Source organism: Capricornis sumatraensis, chromosome 8 (assembly GCF_032405125.1).
Source record: "Capricornis sumatraensis isolate serow.1 chromosome 8, serow.2, whole genome shotgun sequence".
NCBI classification, from domain to species: Eukaryota; Metazoa; Chordata; class Mammalia; order Artiodactyla; family Bovidae; genus Capricornis; species Capricornis sumatraensis.
Genome location: NC_091076.1, coordinates 81547867 through 81561584, shown reverse-complemented (window position 1 = coordinate 81561584; position 13718 = coordinate 81547867). Strand labels below are relative to the sequence as shown.

Here is a 13718-nt window from a genome sequence, read left to right as displayed (position 1 = left end):
GGTTGTGGGGGGGCCTCCTCCCCTGCACCCCTGGGGACCAGTGACCCTGTGCCAGCTCAGATCACACTTTCCATTTTTGGAGGGACAAGGGCCTTTCTCCATAAAAGCTCATGGAACCAGCACTGGAACGAGCAGGCTCCCCAACTCTTTTCTTCCTCCACGAGAATGAAACACATGATCTTGTCACCTCTATTCTTTACCTGACTTGCACCCATTTTAGCAGTAAAAATGGCCCCTATGCATCTAAAGGAAGAGGAGTGGAGAGGAGAACCACTGAAATTCTAAATTTCCAAACAGGTAACAAGCTGTAACAGTACAGGAGGTGACAGAGGAGCTGGGATCTCAGCTTCCTCGCCTGCTTTGGCAAGCTGCCACCTTACACGTGCACCTGGGATGCTATTCCTAAAAAGCCTGGGCTCCCTCTGATTACACAGGGGCTGTGAATCCCTACCTGCTGCCAGCATGAAGCAGAAGCCAAACCAGGATGCTTAGAAAGGGGACGGGGGACATGACCAACTGCAAGAGGCTCTGAGCGTGTGCAGCAAACCCGAAACCCCTCATCCACGTGCACTGCAAGCTAGCCTACCCGGGGGTCGGGTGGAGGGCAGCGCCCCGGACTTACCTGGTTCGTTCAGCCGCAGGCTGGAAGCCGAGGCCGGATGGAGAGAGCGCGGGCGCCACGGGGCCCTCCGGGGACTGCTCCGGGAGGGGCGACGGCAGGGGCGGGGCGAGCTCGGCGGGTGGGGCGGGGGGCTGCATGGCAGGCGGGGCGCAGGATGCCTTCCGGCCGGCCGAGGAGCCTCTTCGAGCCACCCACGACGTGTCCATGACCCTCACGCCCATGCTGGCCGGGGACACAGAGACACCCAGGCTTAGCAGCGCGCCCACGGCGCCGGGCTCCTGCCCCCATGAAGCGGCCAGCAGCGCAGCCCCGAGCATCTGTTGGACCAAGGAAGCAAGGCGGCGGCCGTGCTCCGCGGAGCGTCCGGCAGCTCCAGGCTGGGGCGGCCAGGGCACCACTAGCCTTAGGACCGCGGCGTGCCCGACAAGCTCCCCGGAACCCAAGCTTCCCTCAGAGCAGAGAGCGGCTTCGCTGGGGGGGTCACCCACTCCTCCCAAGTGGAGGGTGGAGGCGAGGCGGGGAGGGGGAGGGGGGCGGGCAGCATCAGACTAGAAGAGAGCACCGACCAGCAGGGACACCTGAACATCCATCCTTCTTTTTGTCACCTGGGGGTCCAGGAGCACAGGACCAACTGAGGACTCTGGGGCCAGCTCCAGGACGCTGGCTGGCTTACAACCTCTGCAAGGTCTACAGAGCAGGGCGGGGCTGATCATGCTCTGGTCAGTCCCCACCCCCAATTCCACTTCAAGAACGGGGGACACAGCTCTGAGTACATCGGCCAAAGCAACCAGACACGCACATTCACCCCTGCAGAGCTCGCTAAGGCACCGCTCGCTACTCCCATGGACTGCACGTGGCCTCATGGCTACCCGAGGATACTGTACCTTTGGATTTTCCTAAGGCTGCAGGGACAGAAACACACAGACATTAGTGTGGCAAACACTGCGCCTGCCTCTGGACACACAGCGGCTCTCTGTCAGGGCCAGGGGCTAAGCCTGGGGCTTCCACTGAGCCTTGAAATTGTTTGTTTAGTCCGTCTCTCCAGTTAAAGTGACTTTTCTGTCTGCACAGGTGAAGAGCATCCTACCAAGCTCACAGGTGAATAAAGACAGAAGCTGAAGAGTTGACACTGGAGCTTGTGGTGGGGGTTGGGGGCATGTCACAAGGAAGGGAAAAAAAATCCACAGAAGCAGCCATCCGCTCTTTCCTAAGTTATATGATTTAGAAGGTGGTCAATCTCCTTTCCTCTGGTCTAGGAGATGACTGGTTCCATGATACATAGTCAAAGCCTTCTCTGACTATGGCAAGAGCTAATACTACTGCCAGTATTAAGGGAGACACAGATGTTCATGCAGGGAGAACACCAGCCAGTCCCCATCTCCACTGGGGATAAGCAGAGGGTTGCCCCTACTTACTGTCACCCACACTGGCCAGGAGCACTGAGCTGCCACACCGTGAGTCTGCCCACCTTGCAGAGGTGCAGCAAGATTCAAACCAAAGCTTCAAGGTTGGGGACTGGTTGTAGCAGGTGGGATGTGGTCCTTTACAAAAATGTGTGGGGAGGGAGCCTCCGTGAGGGGCACAGAGGACAATGGTACTACAGCCGTGCACACAGAAAGGGACAGCTTCTGACACACTTTCCTGGGGAGAGCGGAGGGGAGAGCGGAGGGGAGACCCCCACCCCGGCCACCACCACGCCGCCCCTGTGTAGTGTCACTGTTAACACATTATGGACCAGGGCATTTTTGCAGAAGCTAACGCTTGTGGTATTAATACCTCTCTGGTCAATAATGTGTTAATAGTTCTCTTCTCCAAGGCATTTTGGGGGCAGCTGGTCTCTCTCTGGGATCCACTACCCACCAGCTTTCAAGTCGCCTTGGCTCTGAGGACCACCCCCAAATAAACAGGCACCTTCTACAGGGGATCCAGTCACCCCCGGAGGCCACTCAAAACTCTGCAGCAGGGTCCAATGGCATCCCCTGGTATCTAAAGTAAGCTGGGGCAAGCAGCAAACTGTGCTCTTTGGGTTTCTAAATTTATCAGGATGAAAAAGAGCAAAAAGCTTAACATTCCACTTGGGGAAGTGAACTGACGCCACTTTGTCGCAATGGTTGGTGATGCTGTTCCCTGTGGCTCCTAGAAGAGCCCAAAAGGAGGGCGGTTTCACACTCGCGGGTTTTCTTTCTTATCACACTCTCTTTCACTTAGAAAGACCTTCCCCATTTGAGATGGCAGGCGTGGGCTTTGGCATCAGGACTGGTGGGGGGACACTTTCTATTATCAACCGCATCTCCCAGCACCATGGACCCCAGACACCAGGCTATCTGATGATGCCCTGGTTCACCAAGAGGAGGACGCGGAGGGAGGACCAGTGAGACCCACTAAACTGCAGCAGCAAAGCATCAGCAACCAAGCATCAAGAGGTGAACGCACGCTCCTGCTTTCATAGACAGCAAGCCTCCTGTCATCACGACTCTCCCAGCTGAAGTGACTTTTGTGGAGCAGGCAGCATGCCCTGTGCCCAGGAAACAGGCATCAGAAGTTCACAGATGTCTTCCAAAGGCAATAAAAACCTTTATAGACCAATGAATCACAATGGCAACAGTGACAATCTTCGAGGCGTCAAAGCTAATGAAAGAGGCTAATGAAAATCTGCTTGAAACATTGGCAGATTTAAGTGTCTGAATGTCTAGCTAGAACTCCACCCAAAGACAAAATTTATAAAATTGCTTGGCATGTTACCAAGAGCAAGGGAGCTACTCAGAAGCAGAAGAATCCAACCAGAAGGTCACAGGAGCAGATCATAAGTTTCTGCTCACTGTTCTGTCACACAAAGAAGTAATAGTCACAAGATTGAAATAACTTCGTGTTGTTTTAAAAAAACACCAGATTCAATCCATCAAAAACAACCAACTCCCTTAGAAACTTCACAGACACCCACATCACTTATGGATGTCAAAAGATTCCCCAGAGCCACTGCTTCAGGTGGGAATGAGAAGAACTTGGTTTTTGGATCCTTCATAGTTGAATCGAGGCAGAGGCGAGAACCAGAGGCCACAAAGAACACCCGAGAAGCAAAGGGTTTGGAGAGCAATTAGCAGAAAGCAGGGCGACGTGGCAAGAGTCCAGGAGGGGACCCGTTCAGAGTCCTCATCTGCTCCCCCTTGGGATTCACATGGGGCAGGCTGGCTGGCAAGGCAGCTCCACTGACAGCTCCTCTTCCCCGCTTCACTCCTCCTAGCCTACTGGGACCTCGTAGCGCAGAGTAGCTTATCCTAAGCTAGGCTTTTCTGGTGAGTCAGAAGCTCAAGAATGTGCCTGCCAATGCAGGAAACCCAAGTTCGATCCCTGGGTCAGGAAGATCTCCTGGAGAAGGGAATGGCAACCCACTCCAGTATTCTTGCCTGGAGAATCCCAAGGACAGAGGAGCCTGGTGGGCTATAGTCCATAGGGTCACAAAGAGCTGGACATGACTGAGTGACTAACCCTTCACACTATAACCTGGCAGGCCACATAGGGAAAAGATAAGATGCAGGACCTTAAAAATTAGGAGACAAAGGCCTGCCCCAGAAAAAAAAAAATTGGAAAGTTGGAGATTTCAGCATAAGAACAGGTGTCTACAGAAAGAATACATTTATCACTGAGAATAGAAGTTTTCTCTGGACTGTTCCAAGTGATGAGCTGTCAAGAGTTAGCAGCTACATTTCTTTTTGACCTCTGTAGGACAGACATCCGGAGAAGGCAATGGCAACCCACTCCAGTACTCTTGCCTGGAAAATTCCATGGGCGGAGGAGCCTGGTAGGCTGCAGTCCATGGGGTTGCTAAGAGTTGGACACGACTGAGTGACTTCACTTTCAAGCATTGGAGAAGGAAATGGCAACCCACTCCAGTGTTCTTGCCTGGAGAATCCCAGGGACAGGTGAGCCTGGTCGGCTGCCATCTATGGGGTCGCACAGAGTCGGACACGACTGAAGCGACTTAGCAGCAGCAGCAGGATAGACATCTGTCATGCTGTTTTTATTTCTGGCCACATCATGTGGCACGCAGGATCTTAGTTCCCCAACCAGGGATCAAACCCATGACCCCTGCAGTGGAAGTGTGGAGTCTTGACCACTGGATCGCCAGGGAATTCCTCGTCATGCTGTTTTTGAATCCTGGTCAGGAACAGTCTTACCCAGAGATGCTGGCCAGTATATGGATTTGAGGTATTTAAGTATACAGAGGTCGGATAGGCTTTGATTTTTCATCTAGAGATTGGTTACATTTGGAATCACTGGAAAAGACCCTGATGCTGGGAAAGATTGAAGGCAGAAGGACAAAGGGGGACAGAGAATGAGATACTTGGATAGCATCACTGACTCAAGGAACGTGAGTTTGAGCAAACTCCGGGAGATGGTAAAGGATAGGGAGGCCTGGTGTTCTGCAGTCCATGGGGTCGCAAAGAGTCGGACATGACTGAGCAACTGAACAACAAGTCTATACTGATCTGAAAGGTTTTGATTTTTGTTCTGAAGATCAGGTACATTTGGCAAATACTTGCTGAGGGAAATGAAGCAAGAAAGCCTGGTATCTCCCCCCAAATCCACAGGAGATTTGGGAGTTCCTGTACCATTTAAAATGAACTTGGAGGCTGGGCAGCAGTGGCATAGTAGGTGCCAACATGAGAGATGAGTAAGAAGGATCCTAAAGATCCTGGCTCAGCCTTGCCCACACTCCCTCAGGAAGGTCAGGATCAAGTATTTCTAGCTCCTCTAGGGATCATTCCTCTCCTAAATGCATAACAAAGTTTCTTCACCTCCCCAAGACAAATAACAGCCGGAGGCACCAGGCAACATTTCACAGACCTGGTCTCAGCACCACAAATGTGTGAATCCAGGAAATGTGGAAGCAGAGGTGGGGCCTGGGCCAAGAATACACCTCTCGAAGGCCGAGCTGACAATCCAAGTCTCAAATACGAGTCAAAGTTTCCATGGTACCCAGAACCTCTAGCTCTGTCTGAAGAAAAACCCCGGCACCCTCTCACCACTCCACAACCCTGTTCAGAGTAGCTGCATTTGGGGTTCTCCATCTTTCTACTTGGTCTTCAGAGGACCCCAATATCCACAATCACAACAACAAGCTCCTTGGAACACGAGTTCTATCTCATGACAACAGGCTTTTTGATGTAATAAACTTGGGAAAGGATGCCACAGCCCGCTGTGAAGATACGTGACAGATCACAGCATGTAAAAGACCCCACAAACTCATACATTCAGGAAAGTGGCTCCAACATGTTGAATCATGTGTCTCAGGATCTCACGAGACCTGGGTGTCTATCTCCTCCCCCCGCCCCAACATAACCAAGCATCAGTGGAACCTGTGTTCCACAGAGCACCTCAGGTCGCTCCTGAACTTCTCAATTACATGTGCTTATTCCAAATTACAGGCTTCCCTGGTGGCTCAGGGGTAAAGAATCTGCCTGCCAGTGCAGGAGACATGGGTTCCATCCCTGGGTCAGGAAGATCCCTTGGAGTAGGAAATGGCAACCCATTCCAGTATTCTTGTCTGGGAAGTTCCAAGGACAGAGGAGCCTGGAGGGCTATTGACCACAGGGTCGCAAAGAGTTGGACATGACTTAGCAACTAAACAACAGCAACATTCCAAATTACAGTGCCTCCAGGCTAAGGTGTCTGTGTAGACATACTCATGGATTCAGGTGCTGCTGTCTGCTGACCTGGTGAGGCCCTCTGAGGATCAGAACAGAAGTGATATTGCTACAGACACATCAAGTAGTACTGGAAAGAGCGGCTACACAGAGCTGCATGGCGTGCACGACCTCAGCATCCTTTTTCTTTTTTTGGCATACTGCATGGCATGCGGGATCTCAGTTCCCTGACCAGGGACTGAACCTGTACCCCCTGCATGGAAGCTCTGAGTCCTAACCTAAAGTGACAACCTAACTTGACTACCAGGGAAGTGCCCAGGGTCCTTTTTCTTTTTTTTTTTAAAGCTTGTTCTGATTCTCTTTTGTTGCATAACAAACCACCCTCAAAATTTAGTAGCTTATTGATCCAGGCCACAAATCCACAATTCTGACAGAACTTGGCAGGGTCAACTCGACTAATCGACACAGCACTAGCCGAGGTGGCTTGACTTACGTAGTTTTAGCCTCTGTACCCCTAAGCTCCAGCAGCACCTGTAAAACCGCCTGCAGACCCTGGGGTCCCAGAGAGATGGCTCTCTAGCCACAGAAATCCTGACGACCCTGGCTCTTTATATTCAGAAGACCATACTATAGGGGCCAGTGGACACTGAATGCCCCGAGGTGCCACAGTGACAACTTTCTCGTAGAGGTCATCTGGATGGCTTTTCAGAGGGGACTGGGAGTCAGACCAGGTCTGGCCGGGAAGACAGGGAGCCCAGCTCTGATGCAGAGACATCTGGGAGTGAAGGACCACAACTGACCCTCCAGGGTATCCCCCCGAGCTAGAGATGCCTCACACAGGAACCGAACTGCTTAAAAACCATGTTTAAAAGACAAATTCCAAAGCATTTGCTGGCATCAGGAATGAGGTGACAGGGCCACTGAAACTGCTGCTGGTTAAGTGCAGCCTTCCTGTCACTCATCTCAGTCAACCCCTCCCTCCCCCAAAGCTGAGAAAGGGACGCGAGTTCCTACCCATCCTTTTTGTAAAACTCCAGCATCATGTTATCTGTGGCCACACTGAGGGGCCGGCGGGCCTGCTCGGGCTGGCGCCGGTCGGCGGGGTCCATGTCTGGGGAGGGCATTGAGCTGTAGTTGGCGTTGTGGTTCACGTGCACTGGACTCCCGTAATTGCCCGTGATGTTGAACTCTATCTCTGTGGGGAAGACAGAACAGATGCACACGGTCTGTGAGCTGGCCAAGCCAGCCCTGGGCAGGAGGGAAACCAGTAGAGAAATGGCCACTCTTTTATGCGTCACCCCTGAAACTCTCCTCCCATGGTTCAATGTTAGATCATCTGTGATTAACTCATCTTATTATATTTCATGGCGCTCACCTAGCATGTAATAGAATAGGGACTTAATAAAGCACTTTTTCATCTGTGATTCACAAAACAAATTCAGTCAAATAGGAACAGATGGGTATTTTCTTTTTGGAAAAAAAAAAAAAAAGGCAGAATCATCTATCTCAATCCTCACATTTAAGACTGAAATAAAATGCCAGAGCGGTCTAAATCAAATCAGGGAAAAAGGGCGATGCCCACTCTCAACACTGTTATCTGATATTGTTGAAGTGCTAGCCAAAGGAGTTAGTCAAGAAAAGAAAATAACAGGCACTATTACTATCTGTAGAGGATGATGACGATGAGATGTCTTTTCAGAAAACCAAAGAGAAAAAAAAACTACACGATTAGAAACAGAAAGAGATCTCACTTCAGACTGCGGGCTCTCAAACGAGTCTCATCTCATCCCCGCCTGACTACAGCTGATTTAGCTGCAGTGCTCACGAGCTCAGCCACAGAGCCTACAGGGTTTTCCCTTGAACTCCTGCCTCCTGTGTTTCTTTATCCGGATTTCCTGCCACTGGCCAAAGGTGGTATGCACAGGGGGCTTAAAAGCAAAGCAATACACACACACCCCTTTGGCCGGTGGTACTCAATTTCAAAGATTCAGAACTCACAGCAAACTCCCGTTCCCCCTCAGAGGCCGACTCCCACGTCAGCTGCTGCCACATACCCCCGGGGAAGAACCAGTCTGCGTGCTGGATGATCGGCTCGATGATCCCGACGATCTGCAGCGAGACCGTGGTCATCATCTCCGTGATGTTCCTGAGGGCACAGGGCAAAGGAGGACAGGCGGGGTGAGCAGCCGAGGCAGGGAGGAGGCCCTGGACCAGAAGCCTGCACACCTGGGTCTGAGAGCGTGTGTCCTCTTGGGGAGGGCACTTCACCTTTCTGAACCTCTCCCCATGTCTGCAGAATGGAGACACCCACAGAAGTCCTCCCTACAGGAGACGAGTGAGTAACACACACGAAATCGCCATGTCTGAGGACTGATTCTCACAACTGCCAGACTCATCCTTTCCCAGCTCTGTTCTCTCTGTCAAGACAGCACTCTATCCTTCTGTATCCCAATGCTGGGATGTGCTCTCCACAGAGGGCCCAGGGGCCTAGAAGAGCTTGCCAGACTTGATGCTGACCCAGATGAGCTCAGAAGAGACCTTGGCTACAGGCCTGGCTCTGAGGCTATCAACAGGAACTACCTGAAGAATTCTGGGCCTCCTCCTAAGTCTAAAGAAGGACCAGCTCAAGACAGGCATATGACCTGACACATAAATTAGGCTAGTGGCTATCTGGGGCCCTGACCATCCCACCCAGGCTCCCACAGCCCCCCAGTGTGACCCACACACCCCTTCCTCCCTGGACTCACCCTTCTGCTTGTGGCCACAGCAGGTTGGGTCCTAATACAATGGCCATGTTACTGGGTGTCATCTTGTTGACATCTTGGTACTCTGAGAGCTTGGATAAAAACTTGATCAAGTATCTGAAAGGAGGTGAGAAAGGCCAGGTTTTACAAGGGCTCAATACCAGCCATGGTCCCCTAACACCAGCTGGAAACATCTCTTACTGATAAGAAGACTCATACATCCTACAATATAATCAAGATGTGTCATGTGTCAGGATACAAGAATGCTCCAAAAACAGACAGAGCTCTTTCTGGGCTAGTTGTCAATGTCTGCTTCAACAAACTGTGGCCAGAAAAAGATTCTCCATCTTTCCTTTTGACTCAGTGCATAATGACAGAAATTCCCTCCTTCTTTTCAAACCCGTCACCTCCTGTCTTCCCTGTGTGCAGAGGTGAGAAGTGGTGTGTAGGTGTCACTAGTGGGGACATCTTCATGCTAGGAGCAGTGTCTCAGTGGGACAATGAGAGCCAATGGAGAAAACATTAGACCTAGACTTAGCATGTGGCCCAGCAATTCCACTCCCAGAGAAATACGTCCACACAAAAATGTGGACACAAATGTTCCCAGCAGCATTATTCATCATAGCTGAAAAGGAGAGACCACCAAATATCCATTAAGGGACGAACAGATGAATAAAACGTAGTCCCATCCATACAGTGGAGTACTACTCAGCCCTCAAAAGCAATGAAATACTGACACATGCTACTGCACGGATGAACCTTGGAAACTCGATGCCAATGGAGAAAAGCCAGACACAGAGACCCCAGGGTGAATGGCTCCATCTGTATGAAAGGCCTGGCACAGGCCAATCGACAGAGACAGAACATAGATGAGAGTTTGCCAGGGGCTGGGTAAGCAGAAATGGGGAATGACTGCTGATGGGAACAGCATTTCTTTGTGGGGTGATGAAAATGTTTTCCAATTACACAGTGATCATAGCTGCACAACTCTGCAGATTTACAAAAACCCACTTAATTGCACACTTTTAAACTGCACACTTAATTGCATATGAATGGTTATGTCAATAAAGCTATTGTTTTTTTTTTTTTTAAAAATCAGTGACTGAGTAGCTGTGTACAAATGAAGCACAAAAAGAGCTCTCCCAAACCATACCACACCTGCCTGGTCCTGCACAGGCCCCCGACCCCAAAGCCCAGCTCTTCCCGGCTCTTGCTTATACAGACAGTGGGTCCAGCCCCATGCTGCCTGGACCACAGCAAAGCGGCTCCTTCAGCAACTGTTGCCCACAGAGCAGAAAGACGCTAAGCTGCTAAGGGCCACCTCCACCCACATCCTGCCGCACCACACCCTCCAAGAGGCCACACATGCCTTGACCAGGACACGGGGCCTGAGCTGAGCACGGTCAATCCACAGGCTGGCCAGGAGCCTAGCATCACTTGAAGAGTCATTCTTGCTCTTGATCTGATTCTTGCTCGTGGGATGCTTTCTTTCAATTTTGTATATATTTAACACTTCAAGCATTTTACAGTGTGCAGTTCACTAGCATTACTTTCCACTATGATACAACCATCACCACCATCCATCCCCAGAATTTTTCATTACCCCAAACTAAAACTTGACACCCATGAAATGACAGCCCAACTGCTGCTCCTGACCCCTCCCCCCTTACCCCAGCCACCATTCTACATTCTGGCAACCACCGTTCTACTTTTCATCTTTATGAACTGACTACTGTATGCACTGCTTTTTAGCGGAATTGTTCAGAATTTCCCCTTTTGTGTTTGGCTTCTTTCATTTAGCATACAGCCTTCCAGGTTCATCCATACTGTAGCAAGAAAGAGAATGTCTCTTCTATTTGAGGCTGAATACTGCACTGTATGTACTTTTTGTTCACCTATATTTATCCATTGCTGGATATGTGGGCTGTTTCCACCTCTTGGTTATTGTGAATAACGCTGGCTTGAACGTAGGTGTACAAAATCAAGTCCCTCCTTTCAGATCTTTTGAAATACACCCAGAAGTGGAATTGCTGGGTCATACAGGAATCCTATGTTTGTCTGAGGACCCACCATGAGAAGTCACTCCTGGGATTTTTTAACAGGAAAATAGAAATAATCAGGCAGATGGCAGTAGGAGCTGAAGCTGAAAATATGCATCTAAGGAAGCTCCAAGGAGGACAGGGGTAGGGCCAGGAGCGATGCTGGTACAAAGTGATGAGGAAGCAGAAAGTGGAAAAGAGCGTAAGCCCGGGAGGGAAAAGATGCGCAGAGGAGTGGGAAGTGAAACCCGGGTGAGGATGAGAAAAGTAAGAGACAGACACATAGAAAATTGCTGGTGACAAGTGGAAGCCAGAGAACATTCTCCCAGCCTCTTCTTCCTGAAGCCTGGCTCCAGGACACAACTACCAAATCCAGCTCAGGGTCTGGTCAGCGTCGCCCCTGGGATCCACAGGCACCTATCTTTGCAGTAAACCCCAGTATCTGAATGCAGCCTCCATTCATCCTTGCTCCTTGCAAACCAAAGAAGTGCATCAGCCAGCAGCTGGTCAGGTAGCCTGCAATGCCTCACAGCCCCATACAGTCTGTTTCCTCATCTGCAGGATGGTAATTCACAACCTCCCAGGATTGCTTGAAGTTGAAAAGAGACCCTGCATGTTAAATATGCTTTGGACACTGTGTAATGCCAAGCTTCCCAGTGACTAAGCCTTTTGGCCTGGAAACGTGTGTGTGAGGCTTAAATGTGACCCGGCATCTCTATCGTCCACTCACCGGATGTTGTTATGATTGGCTTTGGGCAACTTCTCACACGCATTCCACAGTGCCTGGAGCCTCTTGTCCTGGTCCTGGATGCTGGAAAATTAACCAGAAAAGCCACTGACTAAGTACAGATCAATGAAGTCTTACCAGCACTCAGACTCACCAACCATCGAAATATTTGAGAAAAAGGAACCAGCCGTTGTCAGTGACCATATCAGTAAACGATTATCATTCATATCTTTGGTTCTTACTATTTCCCCCTCGATAATCTTTTGGCCTTGCCTGTGCTGTTTTAACAAAACTTCCCCTGCACACATCACATGGCCCAGGTCAATGTGTACTGAGGCAGCAGGTGAGGGCAGAGGGCAGACACCTGCAGCTGAGTGGGTGGGGCCATGATGTCATTGGGAGGTTAGCTCTGGCACAGGACAGGACACCAGAAACATGTCAGCTCCACCCTCACGCCACCACGGCAGCCGACTGGCCAGTCCCACAGACAGTTTGATGCACATTAAGCTTCTCGGCATGTGGAATATAACAGATGCTCAATAAACATCTTCTGAACAAGTAAACGACATGAACTCTTATTGACATAAGGATATCTGACCCTTAAAGACACAACTCAGAGATGGATAGTTTCCACAACCAAAGGATTCTCCATTCTACAGAGAGACTTCCTCAAAGGGTTTCTTTATTGATAGATCTTCTAAGGATTAAAAGAGATTACTGAAAGGTCTATATATATATTTTATTTTTGTTAGGACTACATTTTTAAACATACATTTTTATGAAAACCTACATCAAAGTTTACAGGGTTGGAAGACCTTACACTCAAAGAACCTTTTAATAAGAAAAACTGAAAAGCAAATACCGCCAGGAGGCTCAGCTCTGACCCCCTGACCCAAGAGGGAATGGCCATCACGGGGCCCCCAGAAGTCCCTGCTTCCATCCTGACCAAGGCGAGAAAAAGTCCCTTTTCTGCTCATCAATCCTCTCAAAGGGCAGAGCGCAGATGCTGCCAAGGTCTTTCCTTCAGTAAAAATTCAACATCCATATGGGACTTCCGTAGTGGTCCAGTGGTTAAGACTACATGCTCTCAATACAGGGGGCACAGGTTTGATCCCTATTCAGGGAACTAAGAGCCCACAAGCTGAGCACAGCCAAAAAAAAAATAAGGCAAAAAAAAAAAAAATCAACATTCACATACTGAGGGTCTCTGGTGTATCAGGCAGTGTCACAGGGGTTAGGGAGTGGGGGGTAGTCAGAAGAGACGGTCATCCCTCCCTGCCCCTCATCAGCTCACAATCCAACCAGCTATAGCAACACAGCCTTGAATTTGATCAGTCCCTGCAGAGAACCTGGGGGATGGGGCAGACCCTGACTGCCAGCTGCTGGGCACCAGTTGTCAGGAAGAAGGCCTCTCTGAGGTGACCTTCAGGGTGGGACCCAAAGAGTCAGAAGGAACCTACGAGGTAGAGGTTTTGGAGAACCAAAACCTGTTGCGTGGCCAAGTGAATGGGAACGGTCAGCGTGAAGGGGGTCTGAGTGGCGATGGGAGCCTGGAGCCTCCCTGAGTCCTCTGGAAGGCCCAGCTGGGGCTCTGGGTCACTCTGGTGGCTCCAGCCTGCAATCCACACCCTGGGACCTGGCGCTCCGGGCATATGTACAAGCCTCTGCCCACGACACACACCAGGACACAGACTTGCTGGATCCTAGGTGGCATGCTTGCACAGTTTCAATCAACGCTCCACATAAACCGCACCCACAGGACACACGGAGACCTGGCGTACTCACTTGGAAGCCTGAATCCACTCATCGTAGAGTTCAAAGGTCATCAGAGGTTCTGGCAGCTCCCGGAGGTAAGACTTGAGAGCTCCTGGACGTGAACACCGTACAGGCCGTGAGCCGCCGGGACGCGGCAGACACCTACTACCAGCCAGCGTCACCACG

General features: G+C 50.5%; 1 protein-coding gene across 6 annotated transcripts in view; it reads right to left on the bottom strand.

Annotated features, from left to right (window-relative positions):
• ARHGAP44 (Rho GTPase activating protein 44) overlaps positions 1-13718 on the bottom strand; it is a 116642-nt gene that overhangs the window by 7393 nt on the left and 95531 nt on the right. For 4 of the 6 annotated variants that reach the window (XM_068978878.1, XM_068978881.1, XM_068978880.1 and 1 more), the window contains 6 exons: positions 13563-13644; positions 11781-11861; positions 9015-9128; positions 8322-8413; positions 7282-7462; positions 623-844 (listed from right to left, as the gene is read on the bottom strand). In XM_068978878.1, the coding sequence (XP_068834979.1) occupies positions 623-844; positions 7282-7462; positions 8322-8413; positions 9015-9128; positions 11781-11861; positions 13563-13644 (772 nt within the window). Of the gene's footprint in view, positions 1-622; positions 845-1506; positions 1525-7281; positions 7463-8321; positions 8414-9014; positions 9129-11780; positions 11862-13562; positions 13645-13718 lie in introns of all 6 variants that reach the window. The other 2 variants (XM_068978879.1, XM_068978882.1) reach the window with 2 other exon arrangements.